At 38.1% G+C, this 22,505-nt stretch overlaps 1 protein-coding gene and 1 pseudogene across 1 annotated transcript in view; one reads left to right on the forward strand and one right to left on the reverse strand.

Moving 5' to 3' along the window:
- Positions 1 to 22,505, reverse strand: part of EGF (epidermal growth factor) — an 84,558-nt gene that overhangs the window by 21,892 nt on the left and 40,161 nt on the right. Inside the window, exons 8-16 of the mRNA XM_061192055.1 lie at positions 20,592 to 20,714; positions 19,545 to 19,670; positions 18,313 to 18,449; positions 15,159 to 15,307; positions 10,673 to 10,777; positions 9,205 to 9,428; positions 5,796 to 5,963; positions 4,942 to 5,091; positions 2,070 to 2,189 (exon numbers count right to left, since the gene is read on the reverse strand). Coding sequence (XP_061048038.1) covers positions 2,070 to 2,189; positions 4,942 to 5,091; positions 5,796 to 5,963; positions 9,205 to 9,428; positions 10,673 to 10,777; positions 15,159 to 15,307; positions 18,313 to 18,449; positions 19,545 to 19,670; positions 20,592 to 20,714 — 1,302 coding nt within the window. The remainder of the gene's footprint in view (positions 1 to 2,069; positions 2,190 to 4,941; positions 5,092 to 5,795; positions 5,964 to 9,204; positions 9,429 to 10,672; positions 10,778 to 15,158; positions 15,308 to 18,312; positions 18,450 to 19,544; positions 19,671 to 20,591; positions 20,715 to 22,505) is intronic.
- On the forward strand, positions 21,260 to 22,142 carry LOC133091970 (large ribosomal subunit protein eL30-like; annotated as a pseudogene).

Raw genomic sequence — 22,505 nt, forward strand, 5'->3', positions numbered from 1 at the left:
GCCTCACCTGGTCAGGAGACTAGGAAAGGCTTTCTGAGAAAGAGCATATTAAGCTGAGATCTGAAGGATACACAGGACTTGGGGAGGTGGGGTTAGAAAGAGCCCTGTAGGCCGAGAAAACAACACCTGCACGTTACAGGCAAGGTCCATGTAATGGAAGCAGGCCGTAGAAAGCTGGGGATAGAAGGACACCAACTGAGGCTGGTGAGGTGGGTACAGGCTAGTTTCTCCAGGGCTCAACAGGCTACATTAAGAATTTTACATTTTATTCATGAATTTAGAAGAATTCGTGATTTTAGTGAATTTGACAATGAAACTTTTTATGATTGAATCTCTTTGCCATGTTGTACACAGATCTACTTGCTCCATATCACTCTGTGTCTTTGGAGAATAAAAAGATATGGACCTAAAATCTAACATAAAGTTTTCAAATTTTTTTTAATATAGATACTTGTTTGAAATGAAATTTCACAACAAAATATAAATAAGACCCCTTAGCCTAACACAGGTAGAACTAAAACTTTACAGGCTAAGACAAAATAGAACACAATCCAGGGAGGGAAAGATGAGGTAATCTTCACCAAGACAATCAATTTCATTTATTCCGCACGAGGCAGAGTGCAGTCTCCAGGCATGAAGCCAAACACAGCCTGTTATATATGTATTCCAAATCTTTAGCCATTTTGTCACTCCCCCATGCCACCCACGTGGCCTAATTTACTGTCTGTCATTCACCTTGGTCTTTGAGTCCCCCAAACATTAGCCTTTCAAAATATCCTCTATGAACCTCTAGGGATCCCTAGTGACTTTGAAAAGGTTCTCTATACTGCTAATATATATTATGTATATTGTTTTATTCTACCACATTGTCTCCACATCTGACTATGACCTTGGAGGCTGGGGCTATATTTAGCTAAGTATGGTATCACCAGCATTTAGCACGGTGTATGGTAAATAAATAGTCACCAAATGAATAATATTCCTATTCTTAACATGACAATGTTTCCAGTAATTCTTTTCTTGATATGAATTAATTACTTGGTCATAATTTTCAAAATCTTTGGTCGAGTCACTAACTTCACATATCTTAGTTTTCAAATCTGTAAAATGATAGATTGTGATAAGGGTCAAATTAGAGGATATACTTAAAGGACCTGGTAAACTCTAAAGCTCTGTAAAAATTATTATTACTAAAAATATTCACCTCTTTGCATTTTATCAAAAATCACACTGATAAAATCCTATAAGGAGGGATAAGAGGTCCCAGGGCCTCGAAAATTGTAGTTTGCTGACCACAAAAGTTGTGGTTAAGTGTATATAATGCCCTAATGTGGAGTTCTCGAATTTATTTTTAGCCACATACAGTATTAAAATTAAGTCTCACTCAGAAATATAAATAAATAAAATGCTTCAAAGCAGAGCTGCACTGATTGAAAGGCAGAGACTTAGCATGAAGAAGAGGTGGGGTTTGCAGAAGCTTTAGGGCTGAGCTAAGCCCAGTTTGAAAACCACTAGCTTCATGAGTGAACACAGAGTATAAAAGAATTAGGTTCCCTAAAGTCGTTACACACTGAATAAATTATTTAGCATTTTGGTGATAAATGGGCAATATATTATAGAAGAAAAAAAAATCTAACATTTGCTGTTTGTGGACTTTCTGGAGCAGCTGAAGCAACCAGCCTATATGTGCTTATCAACTACCATCTGCTTTTCACACTGACGGAAGTAAAGCTAAATGGGCCAAACACCAAAAATACTAGGCATGGATGGGGATACACCCAAATCTGTCCTGGCCTATTTTTCACTTTTGTTTCCAAGTTAGATTTCTTCAAAAAAGATTCAGTCCAACGACTCTCAATGAGTAAAGTTCATGTCCAGTCTAATATGGAGCCATCTTCCTCAGATAAACCATTCAGAAGAGAAGGACCAAAGTCTGAGTCCAAAGCTTGTCTTCACTAGCTTTGTGTAGATTTAGTCAACATTAAGTTAGAGAGTTCGTTCAGAATTTCTAATTAGTAGGATGGAAATTGTTGGAACCAAAGCTGTATTGGAGAACTCATTATTCATACCTGACACCATGATTTCAGCCACTAGCATATGTTGAGATTCTGTAATATTATCTTCAAGCTCTCTACTGCTGGGTAAGATGTCCAACGGTATTACTCCATTACTCAGATCTGCTCCACTACCTATTGAAGGCCAACGGATACAATTAATTTACCTTTTGTGATTCAAGAAATGTTTGAGTTAATTTGTATTTATGGCTGTTTGCTGGTTGTGAGTTCAGACTCTTTCCTACAGTCGGAGGATTCAGAAAAACTGCCAGGGTCTTGGTGCCTTAGAAAACCTTCTCTGCTACACCACACCGTCTCAGCTTCACTCCATGAACTTATAATTGAGGGTGGGGAGAGCCAGTAGGGAAGAAAGACAGGACTCTTCTCGGTACTGGCAAAAACAATAAAAGTAGAATACCAAAATCCTTACGAACATAATCAGCTCATAATCACTGCTCGCCATTACTGAGGACAAATTAGTGAGATGATCTCCCCAGCCTGCCTTTCATATATACCCCTTCTCCTTTAGGCTGCTTATAACATTTATTTTAGCCTGATTTTGCCAGTATCTAGAAATGTGGAAGGGCATAAACAAGCTATAATTTAACATAGGCATGGGACCTATGCAACTCCCCAGAACATGGAAGAAATGGATCCCCTAAAACACTGTGTATTCTCTAAGTGTGGTCCATGGATCCCGGGGGTCTCACTGCATGGCATCTAGAAGGTCAAAACTATTTTCATAAAAGGCAAATAACTGTATTGTTATTTTCACTGTCAACATTGATACTGATGGGGCAAAAGCAGACATGGGTGAAAGTGTGGTGCTTTAGTGTGAATCAAGTCATGATACTAGTAGCATGTTCTCTACTGTGGTCATGTTCTTCACTGCCACATACACACACACACATGCGCGCACACACACACTCCAGTTTCACCTTTAAAAGCCCATGATGGAGCAGTAAAATTACTAATTTTTAAAAATCTTGACCATGGACTACCTGGCTCTTTAATCTTCTGCATAATGAAATGGGAAGCAACACATAAAACACTGTGCACACACTGAAGTTATGATGGCTGTCTGGAGGAAAGGCACCTGTGAACTCTCAGAGATACGAGCTAAAAGTAGGCTCTTTTTTTTTTTTCATTGAACATGATTTTTACCTGAAAGAATGTTTGATAAACTATGTCATTGACATTTGGGGATTTGATATTTTCTCAAAAATGAATGAAGCGATGCCGTCATTTCAAGGAAAATTAGCTCACAGTGCTTGTTGCCAGTAATCAAATTTAAGCTTTCAAGTGGAAAGTAGAATTCTGGAAAATTTTCCACAAAAAAATTTTAACAAAATCCAGACACTCAAAAGACTTTTCTGATGAGTTTGATAATAATAATTAGTTAATGTTATTGTAGGTATATTAATGTGATATTTGGCAGACTTGCATAACTCAGTCAATCAATATTTTTAAATGACCAAAACATGATGCAACAAAATCATGCATGGCAAAAGATCCACTCAAAGTGCAAAACAGAACACTGGGTTTTAACATAGCAGAGGACAAAAAGTTCATTGACATGGCTTCAGATTCAACATTGCAACTAACTCTAAGAAACTACCACCTGTCTAGTTCTGATATATATAATATCAAAAGAAGATATACAAAAAAGTCCTCTGAAAAGGCTCTTAAGCAATCTTCTCTTTTCCACCTCCATGTGTGTCTGATGCCAGATTTTCTTCATAGGCTTCAAACAAAACAACACAGCAACAGCTTTAACAGAGGGGCAGATGGGAGAATCTGGCTGCCCTCTATTAAGTCAGATATTAAAGATATAAATGTAAAACAATGCCATTCTTCTTACTACATATTTTTGTTTTGAAAAATAGAGTTATTTCATTTATTTTCATAAAACATGTTCACATATAATGGAATATTACTGTAACTTCAATAGAGATATTATTTTTAGTCTTAATTTCTAATATCATAAATCTTGATAAATATAACCCACATAAAGACTCGAGTTTTTCAATCATTTTTAAGAGTGTAAAAAGGTTCTGAAACCAAAAAGATTGAGAACTGTTATCCTAAGGCAACAATTGATAGAAAGTTCAGAAAATCCAAAATATCCAATTCTGGTCCATGGATAAATTAATCCATTTATTTGCTGTCAATGTCACCTAACATATCATGCCTATTGGATAAATATGAATTTTTAAAAAACATCTAAAATAAAATTTAAGTTCTCTTTGGTATAAGATATCAAGAGATGAATCCAAATGCACCTTACCTGTTTGGATGCACATTCAAGGGAAGTAAATCAGTACTACTGTTTACATGTCATATTAGATCTCTTCTTCCTCAAAGTCACGTTTAGTTTTTAAAAACGTGGCTCACAAGCCTTGTCGGGCTGGATTCCCTACACCTGTTTGGTATCCTAAACTTATTTATTACAAAGGACTTTGCTTTTCATATAAAGACAGTCATGTGGCAGGGGGTTTATATATGACTACCTCTAAAATCGAGGCCATAAAACTTCTAAACAAAATGTCTTTGAACATTCCCTGAATTGGTAAAATACTGGCATTTATTTCCAAGGATGGGCTACTCCACCAAAAATGGGGGGCTGGAGCACTGAAACTTAAGACTTGGAATAATATTTTTTGTTCATTAATTTTACAGCTAGAGGAAGTCAATTGAATTTAGTTTGTAATGAGGAGGCCAAACTCATCAGAGGGAAAAAAAAAAAAAAGACAGCTTGGCATCGCTAAAAGCAAGGGAGCTTTTAATAATACAAAATATTAAAAATTAGCACAAGCATAAAAATCAATGTAGAATAATATTCCTGAGCTAAAGTAAGATAATTTGGCCACATAGTTTATCATATTACCTGCCAATATCTGATGGCCATTCAGAGCCAGACACGTTTTTCCATCTGGAGCTTTCACAAAGCCTTCGCGACACAAACACTGCGCAGTTCCAAACCTCTCTTCGCAAATATGTTCACAGCCTCCGTTTTGATGTAAGCAGGGATCTGCTCCTAGCAGAGAGGAGGTACATTCACAGATGGGCTTGGAGATGAAAAGGTGTAAAATCAGTGTACAGCTTTGGGGGAAAGAAACTATCTAAATGGAGCTGTTTATATCAAGAGCTATTTCAGAAGAGTACCTATAAAGAGCCACTGGTTCTAAGATAAGCTCAGAATGTTATTACCTTAGGAGTATTTATTGAGTTTAGCCAGTACCTTTGTTCAAGAAGCTATTTGGGAAGATAGGACTCCTATTTCCTGACTCATAATCTAGTCAAACTGACAAAGGGTGATTCAGAAAGAAGAGTTACTATGGGAAACTAAGTGGCTTTTCCATCTGCTTACCTACTCCTGGCTGAAGCTCACTCACTTGCATTCTCAGGAGGTGGGGAAAAGCCCAGTGTAGGCAGAAGCTTCCACTGCGGGTTTCTAAATCGCTCCCCCCACCCATCCCCGCCCTTGCCCTTAGTGCCTTTAACCCAAAAGTCTTTGAAAAGGAGCAAATAAGTAAAAGCTACTCAGGAGAAGAAAAGTTGAGGTTGGAGGGATAAAGCCCAAACTTATTACGACTATCTTAGTTTAAACGAAATCCAAATCTCAGGAGATCTTAACATCTACCCAAGTTAGTGAGAAGTGCAACACACACCCCCTTCCCTGCCGTCAAACAATTAAAATAGTTGCAGATGCCAGTCAAAGAAAGACTGCGTCCAGTGTACCTGGTTTTGCCAATGGATGAACTACAACCAGTGATGAGGGCTTCAGCATGCTGCCTCGGAGACGTACCCTATTTTTGCCAGTCCTCTTGTTCACCCTTATTACCGATGGCATAGTCCAATCAGAGAACCACACATGATCCTCAAACACAGCCACAGCAAATGGGTGACCTGGAAGCAGTTCAGATCCATTATAAACATCTTGTCTTTGCCATGAATATTTTTAAAAGGACAAGGCCTGAAACATATACCCAATTCCTACACTAAATCAATTCTTTAATACAGCTGTTAAGCAATGTATGAGCCACTTCCTTGAGCCACCTACGTCAAGGAGAACCCACATGAGGAGGGAACCTCTTCTTAGAATGGGAGCCTGGTGGTATGAAGTCCTAGCAAAGCCCATGGTCATCCAGCATTCAGAGAGTGGGAGAATGTGGGTGATTGACATAATACCAGCAATAAGAAGGAGACCAGGGCAGGAATGTTTCCGTGTTCAGTGATTCTGTCACTATTTATAGACTAAACAACTTGACTGGGTAAGTTGGGTAAGTTATCTTACCCCTCTTTGTCTTAGGTTCCTTGTCTTTTGAATGGCAGTAATAAGTAGTAGACTAAATTTACAGGTTGCTGTAAATTGAGATTTTTACAACATTTAAAAAAATCTAAGGTAATTGCATAATAGCCTCCTCAAATTCCCATCTCCACCAATACATTTCCTTTCCTATCTCTCCTAACTAAAACTAGTCCATTGACTGTTCTCCTGCTCCTGTCAATTACTCCTTTCATTTACCTTAATTCTCTTCTATTCTCTTCATCTTACCAGCTTCTTTCCCTTAGCTGATTAATATGTTCAGGTCTCTCCTATCTTAATTCCCTCACCCCCTTGACCCCTCTAACTTCTTTTTGTCTCTTTCCTTCCCTTCTCAGACAAGTTTTTTGGAAGTTATTTATTATCTGCTGCTTCCATTTTCATGGCTCCAATCGACCCGTAAGTGGCCTCTTCTGATCCTACCTCAACTAAACCCACCTCTCCATGCCACTGAAACTGCTCTGATAAGATATTCCAGTATTTAGTAAGCTGGGAAATGTTTTAATATACTGTCTCAAGTGGTTAGAGGCTAAATCTAAGGACCCCTAGGTTTGGAAGCTTTTATCACATTCAGTCACATTCCCCAGGCCAGTCTTTTTGCTAATGAGCAATGGATTTGGTGGATTAGGGTGAATGTCTCCCTCTACTGGCAGCAAGCTCAAACGATTTTTCCAGGTGAAATGAATCTCCACCCATCATTATTGACCAGGGCCATTAAGATTCATTTTGGTCTCTAGCCTTTGTCCCAAAATAAAGCCATAAATGCAGGAAGGGAATTTTCTATATAGTTATTGTTTTGTTTTGTTTGCTGTGATAAAAAAAAAGCTTAATACAAAATTTACCATCTAAGCCTAAGACTTAACCCACAGTTTCAGTAATGTTAAATACATTCACATTGTTGTGCAGCCAATCCCCAGAAATTTTTTCATCTTGCAAAACTGAAAATCTATACCCATTAAACAACTTCCTGTTTTCCCCTCCCCCTAGTCCCTGGCAAATACTATACTACTTTCTGTTTCTATAAGTGTGCCTATTCTAGATACCCTAAGTAAGTAGTATCATACAATATTGGTCTTCTGTGACTGGCTTATTTCATTTAGCAAAATGTCCTCAGGGTTCATCTATGTTGTAGTATGTGTCAGAATTAGCTATTGTTTTTCAACACAAACCCCACACTAGATATAATCTTCCTTATTTTTTGTTTACAGGGGAGCCATAGCTGAACTACCAGTAGATGGCACTGTAATGGTGGGAACGGTTATTTAGATGTTTACATACCAGATTATTTGTATTTGTATTTAATAGGAAGTTGCATTAGTCACAGATTATAGCAATACAAATTATTTACAAAATATCTCCTATGCTTTTTTGGTTTAGAATATGTTGTCTTTACATTCTAGTTAGGAATTTTCAAATCCCTTTATACCTCCATATATCAAAGCTATAACTTTACATTTATTTGGGAGATGTATTTTTTAACAATGTACGTCTCCCCTACTAGACTCCATGACTTCACAGGAACCATAATTGTTTTACTCTCCACTGTATCTCTACTTCCTATAATGGCACATGGATGATAAAAGTCTACAATTATACACAAGCTTATAATTTATTGTGAAGTATGTCAATTTTTAAAGAAGCTTGGAAGTATGTAAAATTTTTAATTATATTTATCTTGATCTATTTAATGTATAATACAAATCTAGAAATTCATTACCAAAGAGAAAGGGCAAAATAAATACCTTACATGGATTATTAGTTTGTTAGCTTCTTCCTAAAAGAGAGAGACCATGTTTTTTCATCTTCCCAACCAACCAGTTTCTAAATTCCCAAAGCATCTTTAATATCACCCTGGCTTTCATTTTGACATCCAATCTGTTACCAAATCCTCTCAGTTTTTCATTCACAGTGATTTTTGTAATATTCTAATCTTCCATTCTACTTTTTAAATGGCAATCTTCTAGCTCAGGCCTTTATTAACTGTTGACTGAACAATTATCATAACCTCCTAACTCATTTCCTTCTCTCCAAATTCCAATCCAACACTTATACTGTTACCTAAGTGGTTATCCTGATATACCAATATTATCAGATACATTTCCTGCTTAAAAATATGCAATGGCTCCCTAGTACGTTCAGAATTAATTTCAGTTAACATATTCTGGCAGTACTAACATACAAAGACCAATTTTTGCAGCCTTATCTCAAATGATAATGTTTTATCACCATCTATTTACCACATGGCCCAGTTCAAATACTGTCTTTGCAGATTCCCTGAGTCAAAATGAATCTCCTACTGCTATATAATGTCATAACAGTTTGTACTTCTCTTTTAACAGTTAGCATAGGCTACAGTGTTTCAAAACTATTTATGAAAATACATGACACCCCATGCAAAATCTGAAAATATAATAGGAGGGAAAACTGTATTAACCTTTGCGCATGAATGGCTAAAGGTGATACTATCACTTGTGAAAATGACATTTGAGAAAACATAAGAAATGACAGTAGCTGAACAAGTTCTTATTCTTAAAGAAGTTTTAAAATGTTCAATATTTTCATTCTGATTTTAAGAAATCTTGGCAAAGAGAAATGATTATGCATCACTATTTTTTATCCAACATTCCAATGTTAAAGTAATCTTTGTAGCTCATAAATCTCTGGAGAAATCTGTTAGTCTGTTTGTCTGTATTCCTTTCTCACCATATGTTTAAGGGTGTGTGTGGGGGGGTGAGTGAGTGTGTGTGTGTGTAAACACATTTTGTATTTAACACTCATCAACACTCAATCAAGCTGAAGAAATCACCCATTCCAAAGCCTCACCTACATCGTTCTGGGCAAGTCTTTGGCGTTTTGAACCATCCAGATTGGACATTTCAATCACAGACTGCTTGGCATCGCACCAATACAACTTGTCAGTTAAGTAATCAATTGTTATTCCACTGGGCCAGACCAGATCCGAGCTAGCTATAACCAGTCGGCCAATGCCTTGAAGGGAAGAACTTTCAATTCGTGGATTAATCCCCATCTCAGTCCAGAATAATCTCCTTTAATCAAGAAAGCATACAACAAATAAAACTTGCAAGGAAAAAAAATTCTTTTATTCTTTCATTATTAAAAACATCAATGAAAATCACTTTAGGATAAACTAAAGTGGTACACCAAGGAATACAGAAAGAGAAAGTATAGCACTGAATATTGGACACATAATTTTCAAAAGCAAAAAATTACCTTCTCTATGTACAACAACTTGGACAGAAAATGCTGAAATAAGGCTCAGATGATTGGATAAAAAAGGAATTGTTAGTTTAAAAACTTGTAGTATATTATTAATCAAAAGTGTTTGAGTGCATATTCTTAAATCAGCGTTTCATGCTACAAAAGGCAATGGAATCTTGCTAGCCTGTCCCTCTGCTATGCATATGTAAAACTTGCTGTATACGTAAAATTACAACGTAAAGGGAAGAGCATATTTATCTATTATCCTGTTTTATACTATGTACTCAGTTAACCTGGTCAGTTTTAAGTTCTGTAAATCAGGTGCTGAGGCACATTTTTTGAATTCAATATGGTTCAGTATCTTTTCACTGGCTTGTTTAGAGATGGTTACATTCTCATTGTTTTAATCATGTGGCTGGCCCCAAATTAATTATCTATCTCTACCAGTTTATTATTTCCCACAGACCATCATAAAATTTCCATTATAAATAAAATAGGATGAGCTTTTATCCTTGATTTTTAACAAGGAATTAGTTATTCTCCTTAACTTAATTCTCTAAACTTAAACCAACATTTGTCACTAATTCACAACTAACAACATAGAGCCTCCTAATATGTCACGATTTTTCTTTCCTCTTCCCTAAATCTAGGAATGACCTATCACTGGAACTCACGATTTTTCTAAATAGAATTCATAAGCCATGCAATCCAAATATCATCCTCTCTCAAGAAACAATGTAGTTTTTAAAGAAAGTACATAGTGTAAGGGGCTTATGCTTCATTGATTAATGAATTACAACCCACTTCTTTTCAAAAAGAAATTGAATTTGCTTAAAATGAAAGGGTATCAAAACAATAAAGTTTTCTATAGGAAAAACAAAAGACATTAAAAGGATGAGGAAGTTATGCTAGCCATACCATTTCTGAACATTTGAACAAATCTCATGGATTTTCTTGGTTTCTGATTCCACTGACCACCTGAGGTCTTAAGACAAATTTTGGACACTAGCACACCAAACATAAACTGTCCTATGACCTCCACAGAAAGGGCCTTATTTTCACAAATACTTACTTGGCCATTGGATGAACAGCAAGTCCTCGTGGCTGAGAGATGTCCTCCTTAATGATTATTTCACGATACTTCCCACTTAAATCACTCCCTTCAATGAGAGATTTCCTAAAATGCATGTAATATAAAGGGGCTTGTTATATCAACTTTACTTTTTAAACAAAAATACTTGTTTTCCCTGTTGCTTACTGAAAAGCAAAATAGGTATTCTAAACTCCCCTATCACAGGTGTGCACATGAACACACACACGTCAGGAGTAACACATACGCAAAGTCTATTGTTTTTTTTAACACAGTGTTTAAATTAGTTTCCCAATATTTATCCCAAGCAATTAAAATACACCGTGAAAGGATAAGGTAAGAGGGTTCTGTGTCAGTGGCCTGGCAGGGATAAAGCCAGGAAGTGCAAATGCCACCATCCCTTTCTCTTCACAACCTCCCAGCTCCTGGAGGAACCAATAAAAGCCTCAGCCTGGTGTTCACAGATCACAGGGAGGAAGGAGAGTAGACCTCGAAGGGCCACAGAGACAACCAACACAAGGACAGTAGGAGCAGACTTACACTGACTTTAATTTTCTTCCATCTGATTCTAAGACAAATGGGAGTACTGAAATACTCTTTGCTACTCTTAACATTGAAAAATAATAATAACTCCTTGGAATCTGGCAGGGGAGAAAATTCTTGCTTTCTAATTTTTCCATTTACTTGTCAAACAAACCTTTATTATCAAATAGACACTTCCTCAGCACCTAGTGTGCGTCAGGGATTGACCTAAGCACTGGAGATACAATAGTAAACAAAACCCGGCTCTGTCCTTAAAGAGTTAGAGATCAGCTGGAGAGCAAAGGGGAGGGAGACCGAAGCAGGGGGGTGGGGGGGTGGGATGGGGGGGATGGGGAGGGAGGAGGATGGGCAGGAGAGGAGGGAAGAGAGGGAGAGGGAACCGTAATACAGAGACCGTACAGAACGCGACTGGCAGAGTCGGTGCGGGTGGCTGGCTGGAGTGCACTGTGAGCCCCAGCAGGTTCCCTGAGTAGGCAGGACCACAACAGAGGAGATGAAAAAGAACCTCCCTTCCCCACCCCGTGCCACCTGCTCGCCCCGTCTCCCTACTGCAAACTAGAAAGTACAACTATCTTTAATCCATTCGATAAACATTTGGAAAGGCCTACTCCTCGTTCTTGCAGGCAATGTGTGCAACAGGCCTGCCCAGAAACACAGGGCAAGCCCAGTACCTCCTCCCTGTGCTACAAAACACTCAGGAGACCTTCTGCAGGTGGCTTGTTCAAGTGCCCTTTCTAGACGGGGGCCGGGGCTTGATCTATTCTTCCTCATGGGCCATTTGCAGGAGGGAGATAAAGGTAAAATTGGCTCAGGGCCTGGGCTGGGTCAAATCCACTTTGCAAACTACCAACTCAGGGCAGTGGATAATTTGAAATCATTTATACTCCAGCGCCACTTTTAAAAGATAATTTTATTCCCAGATGAAGTGGAAGGTATTTTTGAACTCAATGTGTCAAATTCACTCCGTCACAACTGTCACTGTGCCTGTTCCCTTGACGGAAGGAATTCTGAAGCCACTTGCTTGTGACCAGGGGAAATAAAACTGTCAGTTCTGATTTCATTGTTACATCATCTCTAAATTCTTATTGTTCTGAGCAGGAGTAAGGTGACGAGAATTGAGACCGACACGAGCTACTGACTCTGGAGCTGTCTCGGGCAGGATTGCTGGAATTTACTCTCAAAGCTCCCCAAGGGGGGTCACCCAATAACACACTTCTATCTGATTCAGCCACAAAGCATATCTTGAACTCCAGTGTTGGTCATGAGACAGCAAAGACAAGGGCGGACATTTGGGTTCATGTGAGTTCAAGCATAACCCTTAATCTAGTGGAGTATCTTTCTCTTCATATTTGTTATCTAATTGGTCTCAGTGCCACCACTGGGATCCTCTAAACCCACCCTATTTCCAGGGCAAGAGTTGTCCATCCAGAACCCTAGAAGAGTGATTTTTTACCTCATGGTAGTTTTTGTTACCTCAAAAGGGTGAGCAAACAGATATATTGTTTCCCTCTTGATTCTTTTTACTAGGCATTTGACTTTGGGAATCAGGATTCCTTAATACTAAATAATAGCACTGCCAGTAGAATTATCAATCTGTTTCCTTCCTACAGTTAGATGTTAATTTGAATCTGTCTTTTCCTAAGCCAATGTAAACTGTAAGCATCCATTCTGGTTCTTTTACTTGGTTAAGAGTTACTATATAATCTAATATCACAAGCTTGGAATCCCAGTTAGTTAAATCCAATTTCTAGCTAATATTAAGGTTTTCAAATTATAAACCTCTCATTTCCAGACAAATTAAAGGTTTTCTCTTAGCAGCTGCCGAGGACATGAGAAGGGCTTGTTATTACTCAAGTCAATGAACTAGAGAATTTGAGGTCTAGTCCTCCAGGATACGGTGGTGCCTGTCTATCTCCTGAAGGCATTGCCTCAGCCGTAGGTACTATGGTGCTATTAATCAAACACGTAAAATTAGAGGTGCCGTGCAAATGTGGGAAATATGAGGAGACCCAGCATCCTTAGAGGGGCCAAAAGTGGCAGACACCTGCTGTCCTAATCAACGTTTCCTAGAACAGCCGTGTACAAGCTCTGTTATTATGCGCAGCTAATATTTTAAATGTCCTTTTAAGTAGGTTCAAAACAGAGAAGGCCATTATTAAGATTTTTAGCATTGTTATAACTGAAGTTGACTTTCATTTGTTATGTGACTCTGGATCGAGGACATTTAACTGACCCTGGTTGTAGAGGGCAGTACGTACTATGATTATTAAAAACATAAGCTTTGGAAACGGTCATCGTCGAGTTCAAATTCCAGATCCAGTACTTGCTGGCTGCTTGACCTTAGGAAAGTTATTTTACCTCTTTGATTCTCAATTTTTTAATCTTTAAATTGGGGATAAGAAGACTTACCTTTTGGGAAGTCAATATGGATATAAAGCTCTTAGTGCAGTATCTGGTGCATTTCAGTTATTCAATAAATGAATAAATACCCAAAGGATAAAGGAATGGAATGAAGGTATGGTTAAATGAACAAATGATTGAATGAATTATTTAAAATATACTCACTCTGGTTATAGAAATGCCATATTATTGATAACTGGGCACCACATCATGCATCTGGCTCATTTTTAAAAGCCTGTTTGTTTCCCATGAGTTATCCAGACCAAAAGAGATTTTCTGGGACATAGAAAGCCTACCCTCAAGCATATAAACCTACTCCCTGGGACTTCTTCCTCTATGTTGGGACCACTGATTTCAGAGGTGAAACCCTAATTAATTCTCTCTTCTTTTACTTTAACAAGGTTGCAGAGCTGCCAGAGGTTTGGGTTGGCCACCAGGTCACTCCATAGCTTTAAGTTACTCTGAGAAAGTATCCCAGAGCATGGAATCTCTAACCTTCTTCTGGGAGGTACTCCGTGGCTGGCTCCTTCTTGCTCAGAAGCAGAAAGTGGGCTCTCATTAGCACACACAAGGGATGCAGCCACTTCCTTCTTCCCCCTTCTCCTACCCCATTCCTGGGGCTCACAAGGCCACACACACACACATACACCCCAAGTGCAGCAGTGCTTCCTGCAGCCCCAAGAGCAGTGTGCCCAGAGGACAGACACACCACAACTTCTCTCTGGTCCTGTTGTTGCCCATCAGAGGGAAACAGACCACCTCTCCCACCTCATGAGGACTTTGCTCACAACTTCAGTGTGAAGCGCTTCGTGCTCACTTAACTGAGAGCCAACATGTGGGTTCTAGCAAGACTTGTCACTTAACTGTTGTGCAACCTTGAATAAATCACTTAGCCTTTCTGAGCCTTCGTTTCCCCACCTGTAAAATGAAGGGGAAGTTGATCCCTGAAGCCCCTTCCAGAGCCCCCTCTGGGAGTATCCATCCTTCATTTGGCAATTATTTATGCATGACCTTATATTTCTTGTACTGAGATTTAGACCAAGCATTGGTATTAGTTTTCCCTGTGTACACGTGTCTTATCTCCCTGGCTAAACTGTAAGGTGACTGGAAACATGGAGCGCTCCTCACGCTCCTGTGTATCTCCCATGCTACCTAGGAGAGAGCCTGATCCATAGCAGACGCTCCGAGAATGCTTGTTGATTATATCCAGACAGGTTTTGTGTTTCCCTGATTACAACCAATAGCCTGAAATGCAAAAACACATGCTGCTTTCTTGGTCCTCAAAATTTGCCCATGGATACAGACCTTGATGAAAGATACAGTCTTGATTAAAAGGAGGAATGTCCTGTTTGGTGGTGGGGAGGGGGTGGAGGGACTGTGGACAGCACTGGGGGCATCTTTCCTCCGATCCCAGTCAGGTGCCCAGCAATATTTTCCTGCGTTCAAAGTGGAGGATGAAGCCAGCTGTATTACCTATCCAATCACTCCCCTCCCATGTGGCTTAAAACTGAAAGAGGAAACCTACCCTCTGTCTGTCCAATAGAATTTACGGCCAATCCAGTCTACAGCAAGACCTTCTGGCACACCTACTTCTTCCTCAATAAGCCTTTCTCGCTGGGAACCATCCATATTTGCTCTCTCTATCCACTTTAGGGCTGTATGGGCAAAGTATATCTACAAAAGAGAACACAGGCATTTCAGTTTGATTTGTTTAAAAACTTAATGTGGAATATATACAAATGAGGTTAGTAAATCTTTATATTATACAGTACAATAGTTAAGAGCTGGGCTTTGGAGATAGACACACCTGGAACTGAACTCCACCTCAGTTGCTTCCCAGATATGTGTAAACTTAAGCAAGTTTATCAGTGTCTCAGAGGCTCAGTTTCCTCATTGGTAAAATGGGGATAATACTATGAAGCGCATTAGTTTTATATATATAAGTTCTTAGCCTTGTGCCTGGCACATATTTCTATTGCTATGGGTAATTTGCTTATCTTTGATCATTGGTCAATAACAAAGCCATCATACTTGAACTCTAACGGCTTCTACAGCCTGAAAGGGAACAAAGATGAGCAGTTTAATGGGGGCTGCAAGCTGAGCTTTAACTTCTACTGCTTGATCCACAGGATTCCAGTTCACTGCAAGTCAGGAGACACAGCTTCCTCTCCCAGTTTTGACACTTATTTGACTGCCTTGGTTAAATCATTTTATTTATTTATTTATTTTAAAATTGAAGTGTAGTTGATGTACAATATTATATAAGTTATAGGTATATAATATAGTGATTCACAATTTTTAAAGTTTATGTTCCATTTATATTTATTATAAAATACTGGCTATATTCCCTGTGTTGTACAATATATCCTTGTAGCTTATTTTTTACATAATAGTTTGTACCTCTTAATCCCCTCCCCCTATATTGCCCCTCCCCACTTCCTTCTCCCTACTGGTAACTACTAGTTTGTTCTCTGTATCTGTGAGTCTGCTTCTTTCTTTTTATATTCACTAGTTTGTTGTATTTTTTGGATTACACATATAAGTGATAACATACAGTATTTGTCTTCCTCTGTCTGGCTTATTTCACTGAGTATAATACCCTCCAAGTCCATCCATGTTGCTTCAAATGGCAAAATTTCACTCTTTTTTATGGCTGAGTAGTATTCCATTGTGTGTGTGTGTGTGTGTGTGTGTGTGTGTGTGTGTGTAGGTACCACATCTTCTTTATCCATTCATCTGCTGATGGATACTTAGGTTGCTTCCATATCTTGGAAATTGTAGATAATTCTGCTATGAACATTGGGGTGCATGTATCTTTTTGAATTAGTGTTTTTGTTTTTTTCTGATATATACCCAGGAGTGGAACTGCTGGGTTATACTGCTGGGTTTATTTTGAGTTTATTGAGAACCCTCCATACTGTTTTCCACAGTGGCTGCACCAATTTACATTCCCAATAACAGTGTACATGGTTAAGTCATTTAATCTCAATTTTCTCAGCTATAAAAATGACAAAGTCAGACTAGGTATTTGCTAAAGTTCCTTTCATCTGTAACTGTAGATAATTTCATTTTAATTAATAGATTTTGTCCAACAGAACATACCTTGAAGATGCAAAGTTCTTTTTCAGTCTAGTATGCAGACTATCGAACATGTACAAGAATAAAAAATTGCTATGGGTTAGCTGACAGTTTAGTGATAGCATATGTGGAATATTAACTGTGAGTACATATATGTACATAAACCTATCATCAATAATGAGAATATTCATAAAATGGTAATTAAATAAAGGATTATCATCTTTCTGGATAAAACAGAAAAGGTTCTATTCCATAATACAAAAATGGGCACTTCTTATATTAAAAAATACTCTGCTAGTGCTCTGCTTCTCAAACTCAAATGTGTACATGAATCACCTGGGAATCTTGTTAAAATGCAGATTCTGATTCAGTGGTCACGGTGGAGCCTGAGAATCTGCAGTTCTAACAAGCTCCAGGTGATGTTGATGTCACTGGTCTAAGGACCACAGTTTGAGAAGCAAGAAAATGAGAACATTGACCAGAGAAATGAAAAACCATGAATAAGCCACATGACTTAAATTTCATTTTAGGCTTCCTTATTCACCTAGTTGTAAAAAATACTGACTGTGTGGGAAAAAACTAATTTGGTAATAAATGAATCTTGAACTGATTCTATTAATTTTTTCCTGTTAATATAATTCTTCTATGGAGTCAAATAGATTCAGTTCATAGAAAAAACAAGAATTGTTTGCTAGTATTTAATTACAAAACTTCTATTTGCAAAAGTAGTTATATTTGGCTATCAATCCATACCAATTAAACACAGAATCAATTTGCTTTACTCTGTCTCTTTTGGCCATTTACCAGAAGGCTTCAAATCAGGAAGAAACAAAAGCACAAGGTTTAAAATTCTAGGAATTAATGCACCATCTAGTAATAACTAAATCATTATGGAGGGAGATTAATAACTACGTAACTTCATAATTATTGTCTGATTAATCTCCAGAAGACACTGTAACATATCATTTCAAGCACATTCTAACCTAGCATAAAGATAACAAGAAATTAAAGACCAAATGGTCAGCTGATTGGGTTGATAATTTAGAAATTCTAATGTTTATACCAAAAAACTTCATGTAAAATTATTATATAAATAATGTTGTGTTAGACTGCCATTCACACATGAGCTGTAAAACTTATGTTTCTTGGTTTCATGGTTAGGAGGTCACTGAATTTCCTCCCTTAAGGACATGTATTGAATGCAAATTAGTAATCCATACTTCCTCTGCTGCACCTCAACCTCCTATTTCTCCCAAAACACAAATAAATAAAAACCTATTTATGGTGCTCCTCCTGTGTGTATGGCACTGTGTTAGCTTCCTATTCTCATGTCCAAAGAGGAAACTAAACTTCAGATTCTGTTCAAATTATCCCCAATAAAATGGCTGAATCACAGCAAGGAACAGGGAAGGGTTATGATAACAGAAACATCCTTAAAACTTTCTCAAGTGATGTTTTAATATCTACATTTAAATTTTTCTTTGCCTAATTGTTCTGAGCTTAGCAGAGGATTTTCAAGTAACCCAGGTCATCTGTTAGGATCAAATCCTCCACTCTGTCCTTAAAGCACAGCCACATCTGTTCAAGCAGCAAAACCATACCTTATTTTCCACAGGGTCATGATCTAGGGCAAAAACCATTCCTATTTGCTGGCTGAGCAGGGTTCCATAATCTGTTCCATCAAAATGCATGTGTCGAATATCTTGAGAATTGGCAAACAGCAAAAACGGTGGTGGTCCTAATAACCAAATTTAAATATGGTTGCATTTAAAATATGCCTTGGAACCCAAAAGGCACTTCTGACTCGTCCCGTTCATCGTACCCTCTTCCTTAATTTCTGCAGTACTTGTTTCTTAATTTCCCACCAGTACGGTGCAGGTTAAGAGAGGCAAGAAGACTTCCTTTCCCATGAGGTGACATATGGCCAGAATTTCATCACTGGTTTCCTCCCTGTCTAGGTGCCTGCTTTTAAAATACAAATTACTTATAGAAAGAGACAGTATTAAGTAACAAACATCTTAACTAAATGATGTAAGTCTTATGCTGTGTAATCTCCTTGATTCACACATATTGAAACATTAATATTAGCAGATGGTATTAATTCATGTCCAAAAAATACCCTTCTCTGGTCTGGACACTTCTAAAATGGAGGTATGATTATGTGAGTTAATAACTAGACCCCTGATAATTTTCAGAGCTCAGATTATGCTATATTAACTAAGGCCCTGAGAAGTTAAGAGTACTGGGGTCTAAGGCAAGCTCTGTAGGCTCATCATTATGTTATCCCAGATTACAGGCATAATGAACCTCAGGAGAGATTAAATCAATTTGGCATAAATCTAGGATTTCCAAGGCTGTTGAAGGACATGAGATGTAATATTAGAAGATGAAAAAATAGTTGAAGCACACAACTTCATATTAAATTTTGTCATGAAAAGGACAGAACTTGTCAAAGTATTATGATTATTACATTCACCAGAGAGATAAAAATCAAATCAATCAACAAATATTTATTAAATGCCCCTTAACTATAAAGTGTTTTAAGACTATTCTGGTTATGACTTTCACATATACTGGAATGCCATACCTGATGTTATAGTAAATCTTTGCTTAACTTAACTTCAAAATGTTCCTCAAACACAGAATTATTATTTATATAATATTAATTTATGTTATTTATATTTATAATGTGATTTGTTTTCCATTTCCAAAAATTAAAAAATCAGACTTTCTATGCAGAAGCCAAAAGCAATTTAACACTTTCTAAATAAAATGTTGTTTTTCACATAATCTTTTTTGCAGAGACACACTTTCAAATGTTCACAGCACTAACCTGAGGCTGTACAGCTCTTTTTGTCCAGTTGTAGGTCATACCCCGGAATGCAGCCACATTCCCAGGATACTGGGCTGAGAGGGATGCAGAGCTGGCTACATCCACCGTTATCGGGAGATGAACAACCTACAAAAAATAATTCCTTGGTAATGATGCTATGTTATTAAAAAAATATCAATATTTCATCAAAATATTAAGGTGAACCAAATATACATTGCTTTTTAAAACCATTTCCACAATCATTCATACTGTCACAATCAAGCTTATTTTTCAGAGATTAGGAGGAAAATGTCACCATACTCTACTTCCCTATAACCTGACATCTTCAGTGTTAATCCTTCACATCCCAATGACCCTTGTCTTCTTTTTTTTTTTTTTTTTTTTTTTTTTTGACCCTTGTCTTCTTGTTCTATCACTGAATTTGTGAACAAGCACACTGCCAGCTGGCTGGAATAAAAAATGCATTTTGATGAGTTTGGCAGCTGGTCTAATTCTTCCTAGTGATTAATATATTTTTTTCTCTCTCACATTTTTGGTCTCTTGACTTCTTGTGCTCTTTTTATTTAAAAAAATGTCACACATAACTCTTTGCTAATTTTGAGTTATAGCCTTCACTCTATATGCTTAAGTCTCTATGAAGATAAAAGTAGGGAGGTATTCATAGGTGCAAGGAACAGGCTAAGCACTCCACATCCACCATCTTGTTTAATGCTGGTCACAAATCCAGGAGGCAGGTATCATTAACCTCTACAGATGAGGAAACTGAGACCAAAAGAGGGCAAGTAACTAGTCCAAAACAACACTGCTAGTAACTGGTAATGCTATCTCAGGGCTGTCTAGCTTCAAAGCTCTTGCTCATAACCACTACACTATGCTATCTAAAAACAAAAAACAAAAATCTTATTTAAATCCATATGTTAATCCATTATGTAAATATCTTTCAATGTGTAATGTTGGAAAATCTATTCTTCTTTGTCAGTAGATGGATTTTTAGGTGTCAGTTAGAAAATGAATGTTTTCAAACAAACGATAGGTAAATAAACTTACCACTACAGGATTTCCCATCTGTCTCAAGCACTGAGCCTTCAGGACAGAAACATATGGGACCATCTGATGTCAGAACACAATCATGACTGCATTCAGACACATTGCTTGGGCAGGAAATTAATTCTAATTAATGAAAAATAAGGTCAAGATTAGTGTTAAATCAGATTTATGGAAATTTGGTAAATTCAGTTGCTAACAAAAAAAATGATATCCTGAAAAGAATAAGTTAAATAAAGATTGAACATTTATGAATTGCTGTGGTAATGGAGATATAAAAACAAAGAAAAAGTTTCATATCTAAAACAAATTAAAGAAGGACTTCTAATTTTGGAAAATGACTCTAGTTTCCTCAAAGTTATCCTAAATATAAGTAAACAAAGAGAAAAAAATTCATCATTTATACTCCCTTAACTGTAAGAATTGTATCTTGAAGTCACCAAATAGTTAATGGGAGAACATTCTCTTTATAAAGGTATTACAATTAATGATTAAAAAGAAATATTAGAACTAGATATCATCATTCAAATCCCCTGATGAAATAATGAATCTAGGAAATGAGTGTTAATGGCCACTACAACCATTCCCTGAAAGACGACTGGGCTCTTTCTTGTTCCCAGCAGTCTTGGCAGCTGCTCTTGGTTGGGGCAGTCCCACCCTAAGGCAGAAAAATGGTGGCCGAAAAGAAGACGAAAAAGTTGCTGGGCCTGATCAACTCTACGCTCCAACTCATTATAGAAAGTGGAAAGTAAGTGCTGCAGGTACCAGCAGATTCTGGAAATGTTCAGACAAGGCAAAGAGAAACTGGTCATCCTCACCAGCAAATGCCCAGCCTTGTGGAAATCTGAAATAGAGTACTACACCATGTTGGCCCAAACTGGTGGCCAACACTACAGTGGCAATAACATTGAATTGGGCACAGCATGTGGAAAATACTAGAGTATGTATGTCACTGGCAAAGCCCACTGGGGTCCTCGGGAAAAATAAGATGGAATCTAGGTGATAAGATAAGGTCTAACCTCTTCTTTGGGCTTAGTCTCGTTTCAGTTGCATGTAGGGGGCCGTGTGCAGAGGCCTTGCGCCTAACACATGGGATCAGAGTCCCCAGCGCAGAACTGCTGCACCTCTCACTGCAGCTCGGTGGGCCGTATGCAGGAGCACTGTGCTCGACACCTCGATTCAACATGGCAGCGACAGCCGTGTGCAGAGACCCTGCGCCCAGCACTGCGACCTGGAGCCTGAGCAGCACGCTTGTGTGTGCCCCGCCCCCTCCCAGCTGTGGAGAACCCTATACAGCAGCCCTGCCCTAGGCCTGCCAGGGGAGCGGGTGCTATGGAGGTGAGCTCGCATCTCTCCAATCTCTGGTCCAGTAATAAAGCTTTCCTTTGCTTCTGAACCAAACTTGGTCTCGTCCTATTGGCACTAGTGATGCCGGGTAGAAGGACCCTTGTGAGGACTGACTGGAAAGGGTCAGTAACATGCACACTGGCTATTATTGACCCAGGTGATTCTGACAGCATTAGAAGAATGCCAGAATGGACTGGTGAAAAGTAAATCATGCATATTTTTTCTTCGGTAAAACTGTCCAGAGTTTGTTTTTTAAAAAAAAGAAGAAAGACCATTGGGGAACTTTAGAACAGATGACAGAGGGAGAAACAACCAGATGTTACGTGTCTCCTGATGGAAGTATAAGCATACCAATGAAGTATTATTGTCAAAATTTCAAAGCCTAATCTGATCAAGCCTGCAGATCTAACTACAAGTTTGACAAGGACAGGGACATCTTAGAAGTGCGTTCAGTAAAATCCAGAGTGTGAGAAACTCTGCAGGAAAAAAACAGTTTCTTCAGCAAATACTTGCAAGGGGAAAAAAAGAGGAGAGGGAATCTGTAGGATAAGAGAGAGAGGTATCAGCTAA

Source organism: Eubalaena glacialis, chromosome 5 (genome assembly GCF_028564815.1).
Source record: "Eubalaena glacialis isolate mEubGla1 chromosome 5, mEubGla1.1.hap2.+ XY, whole genome shotgun sequence".
NCBI classification, from domain to species: Eukaryota; Metazoa; Chordata; class Mammalia; order Artiodactyla; family Balaenidae; genus Eubalaena; species Eubalaena glacialis.